The sequence below is a fragment of the Anguilla anguilla genome, chromosome 8 (genome assembly GCF_013347855.1).
Source record: "Anguilla anguilla isolate fAngAng1 chromosome 8, fAngAng1.pri, whole genome shotgun sequence".
NCBI classification, from domain to species: domain Eukaryota; kingdom Metazoa; phylum Chordata; class Actinopteri; order Anguilliformes; family Anguillidae; genus Anguilla; species Anguilla anguilla.
Genome location: NC_049208.1, coordinates 8248353 through 8274904, shown reverse-complemented (window position 1 = coordinate 8274904; position 26552 = coordinate 8248353). Strand labels below are relative to the sequence as shown.

The 26552-nt window shown below is 46.1% G+C and overlaps 1 protein-coding gene across 3 annotated transcripts in view; it reads right to left on the bottom strand.

The window, feature by feature from the left end:
• Positions 1-4157: 4157 nt before the first annotated feature.
• cdh7a (cadherin 7a) overlaps positions 4158-26552 on the bottom strand; it is a 103610-nt gene continuing 81215 nt past the window's right edge. For all 3 annotated transcript variants that reach the window (XM_035430031.1, XM_035430032.1, XM_035430033.1), the window contains exons 10-12: positions 22931-23048; positions 20507-20761; positions 4158-10425 (exon numbers count right to left, since the gene is read on the bottom strand). In XM_035430031.1, coding sequence (XP_035285922.1) covers positions 9917-10425; positions 20507-20761; positions 22931-23048 — 882 coding nt within the window. In that variant the 3' untranslated portion in view covers positions 4158-9916. The remainder of the gene's footprint in view (positions 10426-20506; positions 20762-22930; positions 23049-26552) is intronic.

Genomic DNA, 26552 nt, shown 5'->3' with positions numbered 1-26552 from the left:
CACACACGCACATACACACAAAAGCACACACGCATACAGACTCACACACGCGTGCGCACGCACACATGCACACACGCGCACACACACACACCACACGCACACATAGACACATGCACATACGCGTACACACACGCACAAACATACACAGACACACAGACGCGCACACTCACACACACACATACACAAGCACACACACACACACACGACACACGCACACACACACATGCACACACACGCATGTGCACACACGCGCAAACACATGCACACACACACAAGTGCACACGCACACATACACACACACACACGCATACATACACACACAAACAAACACACACACACACTGCCTGAAATTCTTCCCCAGTAAATGAAACGCATGTGGCAATATGGGAGCAGTGCTGTGCGAACCTGGGGAAATGGGCTGAGTTTTCTGTCCCTGCTTGAATAAAAAACGCAGAGTGTATAAAAGCGTCAGGAAAACAAACAAGAGCAGCAGCCAGAAAACTGTTTGCCGTGTTTTGATTATATTCCATGAACCTTTGCAGTGGAACAGTGCTGGCTTCCGATACAAGGGATGTTTCAGTATCTAAAAAACCAACCCTGTGGAGACCTGAGACAACAAAAAAAATCTATTTCTCAATGCCTCACGCTGAAGATGTTTATTCATTGATCCCCTCGCTCCAAATAACCCCCTTCCGTGCGACGCGCATCTTGTGAAACAAACGCGCGCGGTTCAAAACTGCCGTGAGATGATGTGCTTTTTCGAACGCTACGTTACAGGAGTTCCTGTTTCTCAGCGAGCAAAGCCTCTCGTTTCATGGCACGCTGAGACGGGCAGAAAACTTAATTAAACTTGTTAATAAATATTGTGTGCGTAATATGACACTATGACATTCACTAAAATGTGAATATAAATATGTTTAATACACTATATTGTTTTATTGAATGGTTTGTTACAGTTACACACGAACAGCACCGCAGCCTATTTTCTGTTGGTGGCAGGGTGGGAGGTAGACACGCGGCGTCTGTGCTAACGTGTCATTGTGCATCCGGCACTACTCCTGAAGAGGGTCCACTCGGCCCCACTTTAACTTTAAGGGCCTCTTCAACCGACGCACATGTCAAGGTCTTCGTACTCCAGCACTCGTTACGACGGCTGAATCCGACCCCCACCCTCCTCTTTTTTTTTACCGTTGGGAACTGGCAGTTGCAGCTCGCCGTCGTTCCTCGTTTCACTCCGGCGTCTGTGCAGGAAGCAGGAAGGGGGCGAACAGGAACAGCTCAGGAGGTAAGAGCGATTGTCTGGCAGTCGGAGGGTTGCCGGGTTCAAACCCCACCCTGGGCGTGTCGAAGTGTCCTTGAGCAAGACACCTAACCCCTAACGGCTCTGGCGAATGAGAGGCATCAATTGTAAAGCGCTTTGGATAAAAGCGCTACATAAATGCAGTCCATTTACCATTTACCAGGAAACAGGAAACAGGAAACAGGAAGCAGGAAGCAGAGGCAGTTCCACCCGCTCACTCAGTCCGTGAACCGTGCACACTTCCGCACGGCGCGCCGACGAGAGCTCGACCCGCCTGGAGGAGAGGCGCCCTCCCTAACACCCGCCCGTAAACCCGCAGGTGGAGAGGGGCTACAGTGCGGGGGTGTGGGGCAGGCCTGGAGCTACGAGGGCCGAAACAACAATATATAGGGAGGGGAGGGCTCTCCCCTTATACAAATTACAAAGAGTTACACCCCATATCCTGGGCCCAGGACAAAGTTGCCTAGTTGTTGCCCCCCTGATCTGTGACCTAGGGTGTAGATGTTTTACTGGCTCAACCCCCATCTCACTTCCCACATACATACTTTGCATCCATAGTGATTGTCCATATTCCAACTGGACTAGCAGATCCAAGGCTAAAGGGTGCAGCCTAGATTTCCGACTAGATTTAGAACAGTTTTTTTTTTTTTTCTCTCCCAAACTGAGCCACTCTTTAACCCAACATTCAAGCCAAAACAGTCACAAACGCAGTCACCTTTGAAACTCTATCACTGTTATGTTTTATTTGCTAAGCAGTGGTCTTCGTCCAAGCAAGTTGTAATTTTTAATAGCTTGCTGATTATCAATCCATACGCATTTTTATTTGACTTCACCCACATGCATAGTCGTCAGATTAGGGTGGAGCCAGCAGTAGTAGCCCAACCCCTAGTTCATGCCCAACACACACACACAAAAAAAAAAAAAAAAAAAATTCAACAATGCATCCTGCTTGGTATTCATACGACTACATGCTTCCCAGCATGCAACAGAAGTCTGGAGCATCAATACAGACCAGACATCCCAGTTCTATGTCACAGTATGAGGGATCTGAAGCTCGTTATTTATCGCACAGTGCGGTCATCGCTACAGGATCGTTCCCACCAATAAGTCTCTGCATGACACGAGGTGTCTTGTTTTTCCTTTTTCCTCTTTTTATTGCTGTTGTATATCATGTTTTGTATACATATGTTTTACATATGAAAAATTCAATTTCCCAGGTCTCCTACGAGCTGTGAGCCTAAAGTGATAATTCAAGAGCACGCCGTGTGGCTAACATACACTGGTTATACATAGTAAATATATACGTAAATGACAAAAATAATCACGACAAAAATAGAATTCGGCGGACAGATTGCGGTGTCGTTTATGCAGGGCGGCCGGGGAAAAAAAAAAAAAAAGAAAGAAAAGATCGAACGGTGTCCTTGTTCGTGGACAAATTTTAAAAAAGGACAGAAGGATGACTCCATCGCAGCGGCGTTAGCGCCGTGCGGCGCGCGTGTGCATCGTGCATTTGACGAGGTGTGAGGCAGCGAGAGCGGAAACGACGCAGACACAAACAAACCCACCGGGGTTTCCATTGGTTTGAGGGTGCGAGTCATTACTTCATCTCTCACACTTCGAATGTACTGAGGCGAGATTTTGACCAGTATCTTCTCCCCCACCGCCCTCAGCCCCCCCCCCCCACCCCCCCCACCCCAACACACACTCCCAGAATAGAGCTTGTGGTCTTCAGAGCGCAAACACAGATGAATAGGATGAGTTACACAATACCGTGCCTCAGGTTGGCATTTGAATTTTCTCTAGCCTCGGGACACCCCTCATTAAAAAGGTGGGTGGGCGGGGCCATCCCATTACATCTACCTCTCAAAGGTTTCCCGACATGACAACAAAAGCCTGTGGGACTAACATGGAGAGCTTTTTTTTTTTTTTTTTAAAGGGGTCAGCTCTTCTTTGCAATACTGTAGTACAAAAGACCCACAGCTGGCATGATCATTACAGTATTTTTAATGAGTTTTTCCGGAAGCTTCTGTGCGGATAATTGGATTTTTCCTACAGCTATTTTATTAAATGTATGAAATCCTGTATTTAATTCCACAGGAAAATCAATAACTTTGTGGAAAAAATAAAAATAAAAAATAATATATATATATATATAAAAGAAAAAAGCATTGAGAATTACTTAACTACCACTCGGAGTAAGTGGTGGGAGGTGGGAGTTTGGGGGCCGGGGGTGGGGTGGGGGTGAGAACGAGGAGGGAGTAATTTACCTCGTACGGAACACAACATACAAAAGTCCGAGGCAGCCTTCTCGGGCCTGAGTCAGCGCCCAGAGGCCTTTGTGTGCGAATCCTTGCGCCGGAGTATCCTTGGGCTGGATCTTCCAGAACAATGGTGCGTTGCCGAGGCGATCGATGGCAGGAGATGGACTGCTGAGTCTGTACTGAAGAACATGATGGAAGGCATTAGCGGTCCGCCGTGGCCGTACGTTCCAGGCTCCGGGTTTGTGGAGCGCAGGTGTACGCTCGCGCATCACCAAGCACCACCAAGCATCGCCCCCCCCCCCCCCCCCCCCCACCTCAGACCATCAATGAGAGGCATTCTTGACACCTCCAGCCCTGACACCTACTTGGTCAGCCTGTTGTCGATTCTTCCCACGTACTGAAAGCAGAACCTTTGAAACTATGCATTTACGTTGTAGTTATGAATCTTTACGCGCTGCAAATTCTTGTTGGAGTTCGCCGGGGACTGAGAAAGAGAAACGAGCGATGGATGCCTTTTTCCCCACTCCCTTATTCCTGGGAGTACCGTGTACAGTACCTTACTGTAAGAAATAAAGTCTCAGGCTGTGACTTTGCAATTTTATTTCTTTATTGAAAATTATACACATGACTTCAAGTCAAGAGCAATTTTGAAACTTTCAATACAAAAAACTGGGCTGATTACATTTCTATGTACAAACGAACAGAAAAAAGCGGTGGAAGATGAATCTATGATTGTCTACCAGACGGCGCAAGGCTTGGCATGTTGTTCAATTAAGCATAAATTTCCTCTCTTTTGGTTCAAGAAAGGCCACTTAGATATCCACAAATAATCATACTTAATGTTGCCAGAATGTAAACAAGCCAATCGTTTCACTGGACACGGTCTATCGTTATGGCAACCTCACCCCAAACATCGATCGATCTCAATTAATAGGCTACACATTACCAAGAAAAAGAGAATTTTTTTTACATTTGATGTAAAGAGAAAGACATTGAGTCTCAGAAAGAAAGTTCAGTTAGACTGTCAATGTATGGTATAAAGTATAAACAGCATGGATTGGTCTCCATGCCTGCGTAAAACAATTGGACGTATGATTTTGACAAGTTGCGTTGGGTCACCTGCAGTTCAATGGTAGACAGCCATTCCCCTGGAATTCCAGAGACAGGTCTGGTTGTTGTTCCATGCAATCCCACAATGCAATGCTATCCCACAATTGAACAACTGAATCAGTTGCTATGCAAAATAAATTTGGGTGACTGCTCACTCAAATGCGACAAGTACTTTCACCATATAGGAGACTAGGCTGTTGAGTATTTGCAGATACACAGTTCAGGATGTGATGTACCAGCCAATCCTGTAAAAATATGCCCAAAATATGTTTTTTTTTAATGTTTTTGTAATTCTTTTTTACAAAAGGCAATCATGATAATGACTTGATCTTTTTTTAAAAAAAGATAATAAAAAACAGGATGTATGAAAAAGACTCATGACATGATCAACAATGAATATGCATCTGCCTTGCTTCAAAAAAAAAATGAAAGTACAAGTTTTGAAACAGCAATGAAGAAAGGTGTCCTCCACTATAAAGGAAATTAAATAATTGTAATACATGCTCACAAACCGTTCGTATTTCCATTATCAACGGCTGATTAGATTTTTTGATTTGTGGCTACCCGTCGTGAGACTATGATGCAGAAACAATGCAGCACACAAAGACGGTTTTTTTTTCGGCCAAGCGGGAAGGCTTCGCCGAAAATCTGCAGAAAAGCACCTCTTCAGAAAACCTATCCCCTGCGTAGGTCACAAGCGTACCCCGCCCCAACGGTATTCGACCACAGTGCCGCACTAACCGGGCAAAGACTTCGTCTTTGTAACAAAAAAAAAAAAAGTGCAGCAAACGTCAGAAGGATTCTACTTGAGGCACCAGAATAGCACGGAGCAAGAATAATGTGAAGTCAAAATTCTACACGTTGAAAACAGGTGATTTGTCTTTCTCGGTTCATTCAAAGCGATTAATGACACATGCTGAACCCCCCCCCCCCCCCCCTTTCCCCTCCATCCTCAGGCTGGCAGAGATAAAAGCGAAATGACATGAGGCCTTCTGGTCTGTGTCAGACGTCTTAATTAATTGCGCTCCTCTCCTCTGCAAAAATTGGTGCTGCACGCAGCAAGGATCTCAGCTGCTCTCAGCTAACAAAAAAAAAAGGAATCAAGTTATCCAGTTACTCTGTGGGTGAGACGTCAAACTTCTGGCCAGTCTGCCTTCACAGCGTGAAAGATCCGTGCAGTAATTACCTGGACAAAGAGCCTGGACTTTTGAGTCACAATTGCAGTTTAAAATCTCGATTTACCTGTCACAGACTGACTTTAATTGGCAGCGGTTACTGCTAACAACATATCTTTCCTGCAACTTTGGTTTATATAAAATCTTACATCCCCTTCAGTTAATAATAATGTGGGGTAGACCTAATGTAAAAAATGCATGGAGATAAATCTATAAAAGATTCATCAGCGTATGTCATGTTAGAATATTTAAATCATATTTTCTGGAGTTGAGATTACTTTTCTTTCCGAGCGAAGTTAACATGATAAAGTTCCACCACTTCAAAGTTCCAGTGTGCCTATCACAGCTCATCTCCGCTAATTCTCTTAATTAAAATGGTATTTATTAGGACTTAGTGCCAAGGCGAATGAGATTTCGATTGCCCTTTTAGATTTCGTTTAGCAAACCAGTTAACAAATAATTAGATTTGCTTTACGACGGCAGCCGTTCTCAGACAATATTCTCAATCTTCATTATCTCCTCTTTGCAGCAAAACGACTAAATTATTCTTTGAGGTAATTAAGAAATCGCATTACCGTCGGGGTGAAACGCGCTGTCAAAATTCAATGGATAACAGTTTGTAGCGGGGACGAGATGGGCATGTTTGCAAGAATAATAACGATGACTTGTTTTTTTGATTTCGCATGATTTTATGTTGAGGAGGGAGACAGTGAGAGTCAGAGCGGGAGAGAGAAATAAAGAGAGAGAGAGAGAGAGAGAAAGAAGGAGGGAGGAAAAAAAAAGATCTTTGAAGCCTCAGAATTTACTGCATGGAAAACGGCTGAGGCGGAGAATGCCAAGAACCAATCTCCTTGGACTGGCAACCAATACACATTAACCGCAGGAGCGTTCCGTAGAGGGCCGCTTTATTACCTGACAGCGCCCGTAAATTGACAGCAAACCGCGAAACCGAACTACACCCCCCAGCCTTCTGCAGTTCCCTCTTGAAAGCAGCGGGTCGTGGCCTTCTGCTAGCGCGGCGGCTCTGTCCGCGACGGACACAGGAGCCTGACTGTTATTACCTGTCGCCGGAGCGGGCTTCCTGTCTTACTGTGGCCTGGCTGGAAGTGTGGGCTGATGGGGAAAAAAAAACGCTCGAAAAAGGAATTAGGCAGCTGCAGCCAATTAACCCTTCAAGGTTCAGGATCACAAACATGTGATTAGAATGTCTTTAACTGAACATTCTACTGCTGACATAAAAATCGGTGTTGGTAACTGAAAGCGATGGAGTTCTAGAACATCCATCCGTCCATACATTATTTATACCCACTTATCCTGGACAGGGTCGCGGGGGGTTCTGGAGCCTATCCCAGCGTGCATTGGGTGAGAGGTAGGAAAGCTCTAGAACACTGACTTAGAATAATTTTTAAAAAAGAACGTTCCAAGAAAACTTTTCTTCAAAGGGTTGAATTCCTACATAAGCCCAAGCAAACACTTTGAACAGAAAGAGAATTTTGCTACATGCTTTTATATCTGTCCGGCCATGTCCCACTTCCTCTATTCACTTGTGTTTAAGTTGGATAATATGCCAGGAAAACAAGATTTTGATAAGATAACTAAGATCCTAACACACTCTCCAGATCTGCTTTTGGTTAGCTCAGATATGTAGTACCTTCATGATATCGTAGTCTAATCAGCCACGGATGACATGATTTGTGCGTTCATAGTTAGCGAAAGAGCCAGTCTAACGCAGTCATGTATCCACAGTACTGTTGTTCCCGTTCCCCACAATAGAAAGGCATATACAAGCCCTGGGTAACTCTCAATTAATGCTCCACAGCAGTACGTCTACATCAGAGGGCAGACTACTGGGAAATCTCTGTGTGTGTTCGTGCGTGCGTGTGTGTGTATGTGTGTGTGTGTGTACGCGTGTGCCTGCGCATGCTTGCGTATGTATGTGTGTGTGTGCGAGCGTGCGTTGTGTGTGTGTGTGCGTGTGTGTGTGTACTACATGCCCTACACCAACAGCCTCATCTTTCACGTTGAAGCGGCAGGCTAATTTATAAAAGGCTCTTCTAAATGGTCCAACTAGCCCGGGTGCCATTTATCACACAGGGGCCTCTCTCTCTCTCTGGCCTCAGAAGCGTCCGATGGCGCTTTGCAAGCGAGCGACTCCTTCTTCTTCAAGAGGAGAGAAGCGAGCAGAGAGCTAATGCACAGTGCCTCGATGACAAACAAATGCCACTCAGACATCTTATTTATTTTCAACCGTGACAGGAAAAAAAATTAATAAATCAAAGATAAAACCTTGATGCTTGGAGGAAGTAGGAGGTCTATTCATTGGGTGTGAACTGAGAAAACAAAATAAAAAACCTTCAAACCTTTTTCGTACTGAGCTATACCTGCACTTTGCGAATAGGAACAATGTTTTTCATCTTCGTTGTTGCTGTAACTCAAAGCAATCAACAAAAAATCAAGAAATAAATTTCAGTTTAAATGGGACAACATGTAAAAAAATAAATCAGCAATTTTTTAAAAATTATTATTTCAGGTCAGCAATCATTTTAAAAGCACAACTGAGTGTGAACTTTCTAATTAACTCACGGATCCTTGACTTGTCCTTGACCTCTTGCCTCTCTTAAAAGCATATTTTTTATGAAGCTTTACTGTAGTATCCTTGAAACCAGGAGCATAACTGTTTGGTCTGCCTATAATTTGTGTCGAGTAGCGAAGATCACACAATTTTATGAGCATGAACCAGGCGAGGCAATGGTAGAATACAAGAACTCCACCTCCCACAAATGTAAGACCCTTCTTTTGAATGCTGGGCCCAATGAAAATTCTCAGTACAGTGCTCCTTGGCACTTAAAGTTGTTAAAATTTACTGTAGCTGTCAGAGTGTATAACATGTGAAATGTATCTCCATTCTGAACCACCCACCTACCTTTTTTTAATGAGTGGGCTTTTTTACGCACTCAATATTGATTTGAAAAAGGTGCAAATGTAAAAAAAACAACCCCTAAAACGTCGAAATCCAGACCGTCCTGCTGTGCTGTCCCACAACTCACAACTTGATGCTAACACATCTGACTACACACCAGGGTTATGCAGACCTAAGGGAAAATACCTCTGAAGATAACCATCCTTTTTTTAAAATAAAAATAAAAAACACTACTCTGTGTCAAATTCTGTACTGAAAGAATGAAAGAGAGTGTTTATTCTCCTGTAGGGATCGAAGAGATGTCAGCATGAACAGGAAGCAGGTCACTTTCCTGGACTTGCGATTTGACAGCAGATTTCAGGGAGGATGTAAAAGTCTTTTACATAGTACTGTAGCCGTGTCTGGCAGACGCATCTTTCACGCGAAACACTGATCAAATTTATCTTGTTCTCGCTCTACCCCCGTATGTCAATATGGTGATGTAATCCAAAGAGGAAATCCATGAAAAGATCTGTGGAAAAAACCAAAAAAAAAATACCGATATCGAGATGTACATAGCAAAATGAACCACGGGGCTTGTTTAAAATGCAGCCGCACTGACTAAACCACTACAGATAAAGAGTTGATACAAAAAAAAAAAGGGTTTCAGTTTTGCTCGGAGATATAACAGTAACTGCAGCAGGATTCCTGGGAGTGCTTGGAAACCGCGTTGTTGTAAGGGCTTAGCGTAGCTGTGGGGAAGTCTCTAGAATGTTCCGGCTGTTTTGTCCACTAGGCTCGACTCCCACCACAGTGTCCAACTTCGTTAGCCAAACTGCCTTTTATAAACTGTCCTGTTATAATCTTTTTACGACCAAAAAAGTCCACAATTTTTTTTTTCTTTGCAAATGTTATCCGTATCAACACACAAAACTGTCAATAATACTTTTTTTTGTTGTTCTCTTTTCTCTTACTCTTCACTAATCCAATCTGATTTAATTTTTCTTCTACCCATCCAAACGTATTTTATTTCCCATCCTTTTAAAAAAGTTTTGGTGTCTTGTCTTTTTTCCACCCGCTCTTTCCAACGATAGCAATACTAGTTTTTTTTTTTTTGTTTTTTTTTCCCATTTGTTTGTAATCCACAGTCAGCCGACGAGAATCCGCGACGCTACGAGAACAGACTGCTGCCGTCGGCGTGGCCGTACAGGTCGGCCAGCTTCTTAAACCGCGGCCCCCAGTCGCTCAGGTAGTCGTAGTTCTGGTCGGAGTCCGTGCTGAGCGACTCCAGCGAGCTGAGGGACTCCGCCACCGAGCCGCTGCCCTCGAAGGCGTAGGTCTGCAGCGAGTCGTAAGGGGGCGCCGACGGGTCCACGTCCGCGTCCTTCAGCCGGTCCCAGATGAACTCCCGGAAGATCCCGTTGTCCGGGACGACCTTGTAGGGCGGCGGCCGGGCGGCGGAGAAGAGGGCGGGCACCTCGGGCGTGACGTCCCGCCGGGTCTTGTGGTCGCGGACGACGTTGAGGTTGCGCAGGGCGACCATGTCGAAGGCCTCGGTGTCCTCCTCGCCGCCGCCCTCGTCGTCGTAGCGCACGATGTTCTCCCGCACGTCCCGCTCCTCGTCCAGGATGAGCGGCTCCTTCTTCCGCCGGCGCATGGTCACGATGAGCAGCACCAGCACTGGAGGGGGGGAGGGGGGACAGCGTTAATGGGGGGGTACAGGAATTTCTACCAAAGACACCCAACTCTCCTGTCGCTTAGTCACGATGAACAACACCAGCACTGGAGGGAGGGGGGGAGAGAGACAGCATTAATGGGGTAGGGGTTGGGTTGGGGGGGGGGGGGGGGATTTCTACCAAACACATCCAACCTTCCCTCACAGGATCAGCAGATACATAACACAGGCCACATTACATTACATAACAGGCATTTAGCAGACGCTCTTATCCAGAGCAACTTACACAACTTTTTACACAGCATTAACATTGCATCCATCTATACAGCCGGACATATACTGAAGCAAGATTACAATGGCAGTGTCTTACTTGGGAGTCAAACCTGCAACTACAAGCTTACCCATTATACTACACAGGCCACAATTCAATCAACATGATTTACTACAATGTTCAGTTTTATTTTCTTTAGAATGCAGTTTGAGTTACAAAAAACTTGACTACCAAAGTTCGTGCAGAAAAATTCTAATTTATTTGTGAAAACAAGCCATATTTTTCACACTGAAAAAAAAAGAAAAGAAAAAAGTATCAAACCCCCCGACTGGTGCTCATGTCCAAATGAAAGAGACGGCTCAGACCGAGCAAACCCCCGATGAGAGGGCCAGCTGCTCAGCGGCGCTGCTCGTCCGCTGATCCTTTCAACCGAACCGCCGAAACGAGAGGGGGGCGGGAGCAGGGGGGCGCGTCTCTGACGCGGCACCACCGGCCGCCATTTCGCGACGCTCTTTTTATTTTACGCGCTCGGGAGAACGGAACAGGGAGGGAACTTCGAACGCCAAACCCGTGCCGGTCTCAGACCCCATGCTGCCTCCCTCCTCTGGGCCTCGTTCGGGGCGGAGGGAGAATTTAATGGGCAGGTAAAAAAAAAAAGGCGACTTTGGGGGGGGGGGGGGTGGGGGAGTAACAGAGGAGTCAGGAGAGGCGTTATTTATCATTTTTATGAGCCACTCGAGTGGGAGCGCATATATTTTTTTTTAAATATATTTTTTATTAAAGAAAGAAGGACGAAGCATCCTACTCGATTTAAAATCTATTCCCATTAGTTCCACTCGGTCGGGTGAAGCTGAATAAGCCACAAAGACAGCGCCTGAACACGATGTTTAGGTGAAAACACGCACCTGAGTATAATTTACACGCCGATAGCTTTGGATTTTAATAATTTCCCGAGCAGCGCTAATGACTAGCTAACAGCTAACAGTGCCACAGCTGGGAGCTGTTACCTGTCAGCTGTGGAACTGCTCTAAATTCTTAATAGCTAGAAAGAATTTAGAACTTTCCCTGCAAACGGCCCTTCCTCTTAAAGTAATGCTTGACTCACCTGTCATAATCCCACAAACTTATGATTACTCTGAGAACTCTGTGCTTAAAGGTGAGAATTACAATGTAAGCTTTAGCCCTGATGGATTACCAAATATACAGAAAAGGAGAGAAATACATAGACACGCTAACATTACACACTGCTGCTCACACAAGCTGCTTATCCTGGACAAGGCAATGCTAAATCCTTTTTAAGGAATGTGACTGTCTAAAAAAAGTAATAATAAATGAACAAATAAATAAGGCCAGATTACGCTAGTTGCAAAATAATACCGTTCCCTAAACTCACAGGCACAAGAGAACCGCTAAAGGCCTGTGTGTCCAATAAGTTTTGCTCACTTCATCATTTCAGTTTAACTGGATCTGTTCCAGAGACGAATGTTCTGAATTGAAAAAAACAGAAGGAAGCACTCACTTTGCTTGTTTTTTTTCTCATTTCAACACCAAAAGCATGTTAGCTGTTCCAGAGAGTGGGCTTTCACATATGAACACACACACACACACACACACACACACACATGCCCACGCACACACACACACACACACACCCACGCGCACACACACACACGCAAACAGGCACGAAAAGAACTTCCGTTGTTCACACGCGTTCACTTTCCAGACTCGCCTTTTCCAAAACAGCTTTTTCCAAAATTTTAGCATTTTAAACAGCATTTAACTTTACTGGCAAACAAAAGTTTGAAACCAACGGCAGCAGAACTCTGCTTGGGGGCCAAACGGGTCAACGTCTGGTTATAACGAGCACAGTTATCCAGCCCCAACACCTCGACTGCACCACGCTAGCTCCCGTCGCTAACGCGACAAAGAAACACGAAGCAAAAGCTCTCTCTGTTCGCTCTTCGCTTGCGAGCAAGCGCCCGGAATCCAGGTGACACGAAGAGATGACGGCAAAGAGGGAACGGCCTCTGGCGGCCCACGTTTGAATTTCTAAAGTCCGAAAATAACCCCCCGTGCACGGGGCACGGGCGGAGGCAAGCGGCTAATGATCCGTCCGTCAGCGTTGCCGCGGTGCGAGTGAAATATGGCTCCGTGGGCCCATATTTCTTCCTGTGAGATGCGTACGGTGTGGCTGGCTTTTTCCGCAGGCAAGACATTGCTGAGGGGTGGGGGGCAAGAGAGGAAGCTACACCCCACCCCCCCCCCTTCCTCCCCACCCCTCCCGCATAATAAAAAGGTAAATAGACGAAGAGAAGGAGGAGGAGAAGGAGGAGGAGAGAGGCGGGGGTGGGCGGGTCACACCTTAACTCGGCGATAAATTTGCGCGCTTTGTGTTTTTCCTGTCCTGACGGGAGAGCCACCATCTTTCCAATTTATTTATTGGCTAAGAGGAGCAGCGATTTAGGGCTCGTAAGTAAAAGATGGGAACCGTGCTACGAGCCAGCGGCCCCTATACCTTTACTCCCATGCCCGGAGGGTAATTTAATAAATAGGACTCCGAGAGGAGACGTTTCAGTTTTATTCCGCACAAATCGGCAGTGGTTCTACAGTAATGACACAACTGGATGAATGTTGAATGGCTAGAATAGAAACGAAACGAAACGAAACGAAAAAAAAAAAAAAATCACTTCTATTTATGAACAAATTCTGGAACCTGACAAAATATATTGTAGCCCACTGCCCCCGTGTTGCACGGTGGAAGGAGTGAAACGTACCACAATCATCCCTTTTATTGAACTCGGCTCAGCAGCGCGGGCGGCGTACGCGTGTACAAAGGCTTCATTTAACCGAGGCCCCGCGGTTTTGAAACAAGATGGATGAAGCAGGGGGGGAGAAATGGATCAATTCAACATTATCCTCAATTTGCCGTAATTGAATAGCCAAAACAATCCATCATGTGCAATCGATGCAAAACGAGCGGCAATGCCACCGCCCCGCAACTCGTTCTCATCGCCGTGGTTACAGTGAGCCGGCAATTGTTGGATTACCCCCGCTGCTCGTTCTCTCTCTCTCGCCCTCTCGCTCTCTCACTCTCATACTCTCTCCCTCTCTCTTGGAGCGCCTTCAATATCAGCCAGAAACGTGGCCCATGGACTCCAAGGTGGTAATTCTGTCGGCATCCCTTCTGTTCCCAAAACACACGGTCCGAATTTCCACGACGACAAGTCCCTCGATCTGGCGCCATTGGTCGAAAATTTTGCGAAACCGCCCAATGGGAAATCTAACGGCTAAGTCTCACACCAATCACCTGCAGCTGTGCCCCTCTGACACGTAACTCCAGGCGATGTATTGCAAACATACAGTACCCCTGTCTCAGCGTGGGTATCTCACGATGCTGTTTTGTGCGCTCTGATCTAAATATATGGCTTAATATCACAGCAGCATGTCTGTCTGTGGACAAAATCGAAAAAAAATTGGACTGCCTAATGGTACTGCAGAGCCAAGTCCCTTAGACTCATAGAGCGAAAAAAAAACAAACAAAAAAAAAAAAACAAGTCTGATTACCAGTCTAGTTTCAGCACTGAGGTCAGTTAAAGTGCAAGATGGCGGTGTAACCGTGGTGACGCACGTTCTTTTTCCCCGTCCAGAATGCCGGTGACTAAACGGTTTCCAGTCAGCGTGCGCTAAATCACCCGGGCTTTTCGGCAACCCTTTCAGACTTTTCCGGAAACACACAGGCGCGGTCCCTCTTTTTTTTTGGAGCAGCATCAGCAGCAGCAACCGAGGGCATCGGACACATTAAGGGGGAAGGAAAAAGAATTTAATGCCAAATTTACTTCTGTAGATAAATTTTTTTTTTTTTTTACAATGTGTTAAATGAAGTCTCGGCCGTATAAATAGCATTAAAAAAAAGAAAAACTTTGACAATTTCCACGTAAATTCACCGGGACTTTTGTAAGACGTCCTGCCTCATACTGTTACAACATTAAGAGCTGAGTGCGGCCCATGGATAAAGAAAGTTTGAGCCCATCAAACTGGGGTCAGGCTGATTTCATACAAACGAACCATGGAAAAGGACAGAGAACTGCCTGAACTAAAGTAAACAGAGCCCCCGTGCTGACAGAGGCAAAGACGACTGTGTTACATATCACTGTACAGGTATAGTAATGTATGAAGAAACAAACAAAAATCTTCACCATTCACAGTCATGAAATCCTGGCAAAAATAAGAGACTAAAAAACAAAGGCAAAACGAACCAAACAACCGTTCTTTTTCTTTCTTTCTTTCTTTCTTTCTTTCTTTCTTTATTTATTTCTCTCTTTCTCTCTCTCTCTCTCTCTCTCTCCTTCTTTCTTTCAGTGTACAGAGTGCCATTCTCAGCCAACTACTGTGGAAAGAAGCACACTTTTAAGCCCTGGGCTCACCTGTTAAAACAACTCACTCAGGTGTGACTACTTAACCGGCAGGTGGACTACTTAACCGGCAGGTGTGGCCCCAGATTGCCCCGATTCCCTCTCCCAGATTGAGCCCTGCCACATACATCTTGAATAATATTCCAGTGACTTCAAAATTAATTTACAGGCCATGATATTAAACCTATTTGCATTTGTTCACTGTATAATTGCTTGTTCTGCTGTTAATTAGCACCACTGGCTACCAATCTTTTTTCGTCTATTCAAAAAAATACATATTTATATGCTGTATGTATGCACACACGTACATATGTGTGTGTGTGTGTGTGCATAAGGTAGCCAGTACATGGCAGATGTGGTTAGAAAAACTCAAAAACCTAAAGGTGGGGGGGGTGGGGATAATGCATGCAATTATAATGAAATGCCACGTTGGATTTTCAGTTCACAATTTTTAAGGCCTGGCCTCTCCTCCCCATCGCTCCCCGCGCGCGTGACCCCGGCTGACCTCATCTCCTCCACCTCCGGCCCCGCCCGTGACGAGCCGCCGCGGTAACGGAGTGACAGCGGCTGTCAGACGCTGAGCCACCATCCCCAAATTCTTTAGATTGCATCAGAGTGCCTTGCCCGGCCAACCACCCCCCCCCCCCCACCGCTGCTCCGGCCCCCGCCGCGCCTGACCTCACCGGCGCTACGCAAAAACTAACAGCGCTACGGACGCAGTACTCCTCCACGCGGCTGCTCAAATATGTCCTAATGACGAGCTTGTGCAAAAAAAAACCAGCGCTACGCGGCTACTTCGTACAAAAATGGCTTTGTACAAAAAACGCGGCTACACCGTAAAAATGCTCGGTGATAAACCAGCTCTTACAGAGTACATGTGCACCCATTTGGACCGGAAAGTATGTGGACAGCCTGACATCCAACATCTCATCCAAAGTTACGAGAACTGATATGGAGTTGGTCCACCCTTTGCTGCTACAACAACCTCCGCTCTCCTGGGAAGGCTTTATACTAGATGTTGGAGCATTGGGATGCAGGGCTTTGCCTCCATTCAGGCAAAGGGGCATTAGTGAGGTTGGGCACTTTCCAATTGATCCCAATGGTGTTGCGGTCAGGGCTCTGTGCAGGCCAGTCAAGCTCTTCCACACCGTTCTCGACAAAACCTATTCTACGTGGACCTCGCTGTGTGCCCTGGGGCACTGTCATGCTGAAACAGGAAAGGGCCTTCCCCTAAACTGTTGGGGAAACACAGAATCGTCTAGAATGTGATTGCATGCTCTAGCATTAAGATATGCCTTCTCTGGAACTAAGGGGCCTAGTCCAAACCATCAAAAAACATATACAGTACTTTTGGTAAATATAGTGTATGTAGTCTGTTAAGAGTTGAATTAACATTTAACCGCGTACGGAGCTACAACTGCAATCATGTCATCTTGACCTTAAGGAAAGTAGAGCTGCAAAATGAGGTATGAAGTGGAAAAGCAACTGCCGGACGATCATTACAACAGCTGATTGATTTTTCAAATGTGAGGCCTGCTATTTATTCATTGTTTTCCTGAAATCAGCTGGGCTGTCTCATGAACGTGATGTTTTGCGTGCTTGGGAGGTGGATGGTGAAGTTTCATCGAGGCGAAATGACTCTAGTTGTTTGTCTGATGCGGGCGGCACACGTTGTTCTTATTTTTAACGAATTCTTAATTCAGAACTCCCCCTTTTTTGTTGTCTCCCCTTCAGTGAAATGTTCTCAAATTTATTGCTTAAAGAAAGGGGGGGGGGGGGGGGGGGGGGGGAGATCTGCACCCATGTCTCCCCTAGCGCTACCCCCAACCCCCTAGCGCCCCCCCCCCCCTCCCCCCACCACCCCCACCATGATAAAAATGGGACGAACGGACAGGAGTAACCAGGCAGGCCTAAAATAACTCTGTACAATTTGTCAGTGCAGAGGCCTAATCAAGGTGTCCCAGAATGATCCAACTGGGGCCCCCCAGGGGAGGGGAGGTTGGGGGAGGGGGGGGAGAGCGGGGATGGTGGTTGCAGCATCTTGAGTAGCACTTACTCAAGATGCTGCAAGACTACGAATAAAAAAAAATAAAAAAAGGTGAGTAAAAGCCGACTGCCAGTAGAGTGAAAGACGCTCCGTTGCACTTTATGTAAATTCATGACTGAATTTAACTACCCCAAAAATGTCTAACTGCCTTCAAGCACGCGTGTGTGCAGATTCTACGGCTACTGCACCAACTGCACTGATTTTTACTGTGCTAATTACTAATTACAGTCACAGCATTTATAGCTGAGGCCTTTAATAAAATGCACATTTGATCGTCAGAGAAAGTTCTGGTACGATTCTTCTTTGTCTTTAAAAATTTTTTTCCTTTTTTTTTTTTTAAATGCGGCCTTCAAGGCCGAAATAAATTATCCTGTGACAGTGACAGCTATCCTCCTCTTCCTCCCTTCATCTGTCCAGCCAAGCAATGCAATCACCCTGCAATCTGCTGATTGATTGGGGACTCGTTACAGGGAGATTAGGAACGGGAACAGTACAGAGTACTGAGAGGGTAGGTTACGTGAGTGGTGTTAATGGGAGAGGGGAGGGGAGAGAGAGAGAGATGGAAGAGAGGGCAAGAGAGAGACAGAGGGAGAGGGGGGAGAGAGAAAGAGAAATGGAAAGGAGAGATGGGGAGTGAGAGATGGAGAGAGAGAAAGAGAGAGGGGGAGAGAGAATGAAAAAAGAGAGAGGAGAGGCAGACAGACAGAGCAGGAGGGAGAGAGAGGGAGGGTGAGAGAAAGGACAGGGAAAGGAAGAACAGAGAGAGAGAGAGAGAGAGAGAGAGAGAGGAGAAGCTGTCACTGCCAAAAAGTGTGCAGAGAATCCTATGCTTTCGCTGCAACCAACACAAGATTTACACACAGCTCCACGTTTAAAGCAGAAGGAAAGAAAAATAAAAAAATCTGACACAATCAGACCAATTAGCAAAACCTACACCATTTTACATGAAAAATAAATTAATAATAATAAAAATAAAAAAAAACAAATTCCTCATATATTGCGCTGCAATAGACTGGCGGCCTGTCCAGGGTGTATTCCTGCCTCTCACCCAATGCATGCTGGGATAGGCTCCAGCACCCCCCGCGATCCTGACCAGGATAAGCGGGTATAGATAATGGATGGATGGCTGGATGGATGGAAGTTCCTAATATTCCCCACCTTTTCCAGAAATCTCCAAAAAACGAGAGCCCTGCTCAGGGACACGGGAGAGGGAGCCGTACGTTACCGGCGGCAACCGTGTGTAGCCAACCGTCAAAAGCCTGAGGGGAGGGACCGCTCAAGCCACACAAAATAAGTCATGTATTATTAATGTTGCCGCTGCGCAAGAGAGCATTTACCGGCAGTTACAAACAGTCCTTGTCAGCTGCTCCTGAACCCCATCAACCAGCTAACCGCCAATAACGTTATGCTTCATGCTCAGATAAAACTCAATCAAAGTTGTAATACATACAAAAAATGATTTGTTAACTAAACAAAGGTAAGAAAGCAGTGTGTGTATAATTTGTGAAACACAGCGTCGAAAGTATTGTTGTAACTTTTGTTTCGTTGTCATTTTTTGATTATTTTTTAAATCAGATTTTTGGAATTGTGTTTTTTTTTACAAATGTGTACAGATGTATGGATTGAATACCGAGTGAGTAGCTAGATGCTTTTCACCAAAAACATAAACTACATCACATATGATGTGTTATTGTCCTGAAAAGTATATAAGAGGCTGAAGAATTTTGTACCAAACCACAACGCAAAAGCAGCTAGCACACAGTTCTAGCACACAGTTCATGCGTCCTGGTCCACATTTCTTTTAATTCACTTCCCAACTGACACCGAGTACATGAAATTCATACATAAATCCGCTATTGTTTTAGTTTTCATATTTTCGTTCTCTGCGGACAGCGCAACAACATTCTTATGCGAGCTACTCTTGTTTACGAGCTTTGAACCCCGCAGGCAGTCAAACAAAAAGCCTGTGGTGGCTCAAAGCCGACCTCAAATATTTTAATAGCCAACGTGCGCGCACACTTTCCAATCTACTTTGTCTCAGTGAAATTAAAATTTCATTTGAGGGAAAAAAAAAGGTTTTTGTAAAAGAATTGCTCATTTATGACTGGATGTTTGCTCGAACAACAAGCTTGCCTTCGTGGCAATGCACTAGTAAGCTATTGATTGGGTAAAGTTTTCAGTGGCTGTTTCTCACCGAGCCGGAAACCTTTAGCCATCAAGCTTGGTCGTGATTCCCCGAAAATTATGGGAATTCACACACACCCACCAATGATCCGTATAACAGAATCTTAAGCTGACGGACCTGGAGATGATTTGGTAGGTGCCATCAGTAAGATTTTTTTCTTCATTCTGAGTCATAATGTGGTAAAATTTAGAAGGATCGTATGTCAGGTCATACGTCAAGTGAATAATCATATCTGACTGAACTAAAGAGTTTAAATATCATGCAGGAACTGTACGCTCAGCTTGAGAAATGCCTTTTTTTCTCTCAAAGCATAATGCGATACTACATTAATGTCTAGGCAATGACATGTAACTGTTTTTTCTGCACAAATGTTTGCAGAAATTTTGAACCAGCAATGCAATGCAAAATCAGTATGTTAATCACTGTTTTAAGGCAATTCAGTGTGTGGCAGAACTACAAGTAGAATTCCTCCTGGTCTATAGGGTCAATCAATCAATCAATCAATCATCAATTTAGCATCCATACATAAGGGCATGCGGTAAACCACTGCAAACACACTATAGGAATTCATCACTTAGAGAAACAGTGCCAACAGGGCAGCGGAGAGTGCTCATCAACCAATCAATAGATGGTACAAGAAATAAAGGAATCTCCATCTTAGTGTCTGAGGAGTTTTGAGGAGTGGGGTGATCAGAACAGTGACTAAACAGCGACTGGCTAACTGGGCGGAGCCTTACCCAGCAGTGTGAGGTCACAGGCAAGAACGCATTATAAAACTCTGATGATTTTTCTTATAAAGCATTATGACATGTATGAGTGCTTATAACAACAATTACACTGTATTGTGAGCATGATTATAATGAATTATAATGCATTATAGACATAGCCTTCACGGAAAGTTTTACTGTTATTTTCTGCACTACATTTTGCAAACAAACTTTTTTTTTTTTGTTAATTATTTAGAAGGAAGCAGTCAAATATGTATTTGTTTTGGATTCAAATACTTTTCTAGGCTTTACATGATCTCGCCAGGCAAGATCAACAGAGCACAGAAAAAAGTACTTGAATCCAAAACAAATACGTATTCGACCCTATGGTCTGGAAGGAGGAGCGAGTGACCCGGTTGAAAAGGCGGTGAAACGGGCGCGCGGCGAAGTGGGTGGAGCCTCACCCAGCAGCGTGAGCACGCAGGCCAGGATGGCGATGAGGGCGCCGGTGCTGAGGCCGGCGGGCAGCATGTAGGCCTCGGCCGGGCTGCAGGACTGAGCCACGCCCTCGCCGTCGCAGTGGCACACCCGGATGGGCAGCGTGTTGGTGCTGCTGAGGGAGGGGCTGCCGCCGTCCACGATCAGGATGGGCAGCCGGTACAGGGACTGCTCCCGCCGACGAAATCCCCCCCGCTTGGTCAGGACGGACGCCGTGTTGTCTGGAGTGGGGGGGGGGGGAGAGGGGGCAGATGGGGGGGGGGGGAGGGGGGAGAAAGGAGAAGGGAGATATAAGGGGGGGAGATTGGAGAGGAGGAGGGGGAGAGAGGGGGAGATGGGGGGGGGGGGGGTGGGGGAAGGGGGAGAGGGGGGACGGAGAAGAGGAGTCAAGGACGTGATGGCAGGCAGAGGGGTGGAGGTTCAGTATGTGTTTGTGCAGGGGGTTTATAAAATGGTCTGTGATTTGATTTTGTATCATTACATTAGATTGCATTTTATTTGTCAGATGCTTATATCCAGAAAAAAAAATAAAAACACTGTAAAATGTCCAGAGTTTATTCCAACTCTATCAGTGTTCATAAAACTCTTAACGGATAACATTTGGTCCCACATTCCAGAGTGGGACCAAATGTTATGAGTAAATGCATAACCTATGGAGCCAGAGCACAGGCAGGAAATATGTTACACTTGTAGGTGGGGATTCTGATTGTCCAGGAGACCGCAGACCCAGACATATGACTGTATCAGGAATAGAGGAAATCCTTTTTGGAACAGGAATGCTCATAACTTGAAAAGTGACATGGAAAATGTAAGAATTGAAATCCTTAATATAACAGCTTTTGAGGTTCTACTGTAAATCATTCTATTTTGTCATCGAGAGCAAACAAAATAATGTTCAGCATATTTCAGAGAGCAACAGGAACAGTTCTGATGAATGGAAATTATAGTATAATTATAATTAATCTATTCTCTACTCTGCCTCTGACTCTACACTATGTCTATCATGAAAGGTTTGTTAAAATGTATCACAAATAAATACCACACACTTGTTCCTCCTTGTTCTCTAATTAACAGTACAATAAATAAATAATCTTCTGTGGACCCAAAATAGAATACTTAAATTCATATTTCATTGTGACAAAAAAGCACATGCTCCCAACATCCACGTAGTACAGGGATACTCACATCTGGCCCTCGAGGCCAGTAGCACTGCTAGTTTTCATTCTTGTACATTACATTACAGGCATTTAGCATAGCATTCACATTGTATCCATTTACACAGCTGAACGTATACTGAAGCAATGCAGGTTAAGCGCCTTGCTCAAGGGTACAACGGCAGCATCCTACCTGGGAGTGGAACCTGCGACAAGGCTTTAGGTTACCTGCTCCTTACCATTAACACTACACTGCCGCCCGCATATACATTATTCTCGTCTAATCAGTACTGATGTGGACCTGGGACACCAGGTCAGCTAAATCTCTGACCAATCAGGGGCATGTGGCATTAAAAGGATCAATGAACTATCAGGCAGAAAAAAGCACCAGCAGCATTACTGGCCTCGAGGGCCAGATCTGAGTACTGTTGATGTAGTATGTTATTTCACTGCCTCAAGGAATCATCCCCCCCCCCCCTTTTGTGTTTCTGTGTTGATTCTTTGGTCACTGCATGAGATAACTGAGTGTTAAAACTTCATAAGAAGTTTCAGACCCACAATGCACTGCTCTACCCCAGCCCTACAGGGCAGAGCATGCTACGCTAGAAATACTAACTACACTACACTATCCCCCAGCTCCACCACCCTCAGCCCTAAGTCTCCACAGAGCAGCGTATCCTAGGCTAGAAATACTAACTACACTACACTATCCCCCAGCTCCACCACCCTCAGCCCTAAGTCTCCACAGAGCAGCGCATCCTAGGCTAGAAATACTAACTACACTGAACAGCCCTCCTCAGCCCCTACCCTTCTACTGCATGGCGTATGCCACACTAGAAATTCTTAATCCAACAATCAATCAATCAATCAATCAGTTAATCCACCAATCAAGTGGGAACATGCGTTAAATTAACACCCTAAAACAGGGGTGGCCAACCCTGGTCCTGGGGAGCCGCAGGGTCTGCTGGTTTTTGTTTTCACCTTAAATACAGCAACCACTTAGACTGAAGAAGCCAGGTGAGGTGAGTTAACTGTGTAATCACCTGCTTTAATTGATAATTAAGTGCAGAGTAAAAACTAAAACCAGCAGACCCTGTGGCTCTCCAGGACCTGGGTTGGCCACCCCTGCCCTAAAAGAAGGAACAACATATCCCTGGACGGTGAAACAACCCGCCGCAGGGCACATGGTTGGGCGTGGTCTCGCAGGGTCTCGCAGGAGGCCCAGCCGGCACACACCTTTGTTGTCTCGGAGCGTGAAGTTGAGGTTGCCGGCCGCCTCCGCGGTCAGCGCGAAGAAGAAGCGGTGTCCGCTCGGCGGCTCGTCCCGGTCGACCGCGCTGATGGTCTGGATGACCTGGAGCGGGGGGGGGGGGGGGGGGGAACATGATGCGTTTCAATGGCGGGAAAAACCTTCTTTGGCCACTGCATGAGATGCCTCAGTGGTAGAACTTCATAAGACCCCCTGCCCCCAGGACCCCCAGGAACCCCCCCCCCCCAGGTGAAGCTGACACTGCAGTCCAGTGCGTCCGCGCATCATCATTTCTCCTTTCAGTACCTTTTACACTTGTCTTCTGCATTCATATTTCATCTTGCATATCATCTATACACATTACATGCGTTTCAATGGCAGGACAAAACACGCATGACCACCGCATGTGACCGATGACAAATTCATCATTTGGAATGTCAGAAACAATCGTAATTTTCACACAATTTGATTACGACAGTTTGCAGAAGGTTTCCCAGAATGCACGCACCTTTGCACACGTCTTTGAGGACGCCTATTAAATTGAGAACCGAAACATCAAAGCCTTTCACAGTAACGTCTGTTCAAGATAGAGATATGTTGTGAAAGTTAAAAAAAGAGAAAAAAAGGAAAAAAAAGTGTAAAATATGATTATCCTCCGAACCATTAGGGGGTGCTATAAGAAGTTTCCCCTGAAAATGCGTAGTTGCCTAACCTCCACCAGGCATCGGCTGGGGACTTGACACTCAGTGCAAAGCCCTGTTTCCCAGACTACAATCAGCGCAAACTCATCTTCCATAAAATCTCTCTCTCTCAGGGGAGTCGACAGGGCGGGGGGGGGGGGGGGGGGGGGGGGGGGGGGGGGAGGCAGCAGTAAATAGACTCATCCGAGGTATATTTTAACCAGCAGTAGAAATATGACCTTGTGGCTTTCCCAGACTTATTTTGTATTTGCCTTATTTATGCAATGATGGGTTTATACCCAGCACTTACAGTAAGTGATTATTTGGCAACCGAGGGAAAGAGGGGTTTGGAAATGTTTTATTTCTCCCCAATACCTAACAGCGGTATAAATAACTCTGAGGATTTATTCTGTTCAGGTGACCGATGAGGCCATTTTTTTTCTCCTTTCTCAGTCGCCATAATAAAGTGTGAGCGGCGAACAGCTTCATATTCTCTCTGAACTCCCTAAGAGTGGCGTACAAATTGTAGGGCCTTACAAATCAATGGAGAACACAATTTAGAAGATTAGCAACGAGCAGTCGGGCTACAGCTGAACTGAAACCTGGCACACGACTTATTTAAAGGAAGTGTGCGCAAAATAAAAGAGAGAGAGAGAGAGAGAGCCAGGAACAGGGTTTGAATTAGGGGGATCTAGGGGAACTCAGCCCCTTGAAAGAGACTGGAAACCTCCCAAAACAGATCTGAGACCCCCCCCCCCCCCCCCAAAAAAAAAAGCAATGACTGTGAACCTTGGCCAGAAGAGGGGAGTGTTGATAGAGAAGCCAAATGGAACACCAAAATTTATTGTCATGGATACTTCATTATTTTCGGTTCACTTGAGTGACGGACCACCTCCTCTCAAATCATTTTTTTTTTAAACAAAGGTATATTTAAAATCTATTACTCCCCTGCTTCTCAGTCATTTTAACTGGGCGCCACCATGTTTTCACAGATGTAAACATTAGCAGTTTGGCGTGGCGTATCGTTACCATAGAGACAACAGAACCCTCCGCACAGGCCTTCGCTGAAGTATAAACGCAGTGTCGTGCGACACTTTCCTTTTTGCCACTTGTCAAAAAGGGTCATAGCGACAAAGTACGAATCAGGCATCAGTGAACGAAAACTTTCTAACTTCAAACTATTTCTAACTTTCTTATCAGACCTGAGGCTGTGACCATAAAACTGCTCTTCTCCTTGAAGTTTTCTTTTTAATTATTTTTTTTTTGTTCTTATGAAGAAAAGCATACCGTAATGTGCGAAGCACTTTCTCAACACCTCCAGGTTTGACATAACAATTAAAGCAATATACTGTTATAACCTGAAACTACTTTTAAAAAAGTTCTCATTTAGAAATATTAATATGCCGTATTAAGCAATTCCATTAAGGATCGAATCCTTCACTTAAGAAACGGAAAAACGTCAGTTGGAGTATGGCTTCCTTGGCACGCGCTCACTCAAGACGGACACGCGAGCCTTGCTTCTAATTACAGTCCATCTGCGATGGGTCTCACGGCACCTCACCACTGAGAACAAGCTTAAAAACCAATCACCGGTCATCAAATCTTTAAATCAGAGATAATCCATCGCTCATCTAGAGCAGGATGGCGGTCTGTAAACCAATCCGAGTCGACTGTTTACACCGGGCCCCGCTGCGACGTCGACGCGCCGACGGACAAGGCACCTCTACGCGACATCTACAGCCAGGTTCGAACGCGCACGGTGGTTTTAGCGGGCGATCCCGACACGGACACGGCGGGTTAACGAGCACGGCGACGCGAAAGAGGACATGAACGCCCGTTTAAAGCGACCGTCGTCGTTCCAAATGTTCTTTTCGCTCGTCTCCAGGAAAGGCGTTAAAAGGTCGGGAAGTTTTCACGGGCCGTAAATTGAGGCCGTGGCGATCGCCCGGCGAAGAAAAGCCGTTCGTTAGCGGGACACTGATGAGCTTTCCCGTGTCATTAGCTCCCGCGCTCTTCCCAGATTCATTTTCCGGCTGATTTTTTTCCTTTTTTTTTTTTTACGGGAGGCGTGGGCGGTAGGGCGAGGAGAGAGGGGAGGGGAACCGGCGCAGAGACGTAAAAAATTTACCGCTCGGTCGGTCGGTCACCCGGTCGACCGGCCGTCGGGAACAGGGGGCTCGCCAGGCAGACAAATCACCGCCTTTTAACGGGCGCTCCGCGCGTACGTGCCGCGGCGCGGTGTGGGGGCGGGGCGCGACGGCGGGGGGGCTTAAAGCCGGCCGCGGGCTCGATTTACGGCCGCGTAGTTCGGCAGACGGAGAGAGAGAGAGAGAGAGAGAGAGAGGGAGAGAGAGAGAGAGAGAGGGAGAGAGAGAGAGAGAGGGAGAGAGAGAAAGAGAGAGAATGGACGCGCAGTCGTCGTCGCCGCCCCGTCTAGGCCGCACGCCCTCGCCGTTCCCAGGACGGGTAGAGCGGAGCGATGCGGGACGGCGGGACGAGCCGCGCGGCGGCGAGCGGAGAGTGAAAAACGGGGCGTGGGACGGGACCCCGCCCAGTCGGCGGAGGTAGTTATCCGGAGGTTTCGGGGGGCTGGGTGGGTCTCTCGGCTTGCCGGCGGTAACTCTTGGCAACGACAGAGTCTGCTCCTAACACAGAAACAAATCTTCGCTGTTGCTTTACCTCGCCTTTATTATCGCAAGCCACCAAGGCTTAGGAGGGCTCTGAGCGGGAGAAAGAAAGAAAACCCGCCATATTTCTTTTCCCCATTCTCACGACTGAGAAAGTAATGTGGAAACAAGGTGAGCAAGGCTGCCAACTGTAACACAGTGAGCTTGGGCCTCACGCAGTTCACCCCTTTTATACACCTGTAGTTTCTCACATACATGAATCTAAATCCTGTAAAAAAATTAAGTAAATAAATAAGTTGAAA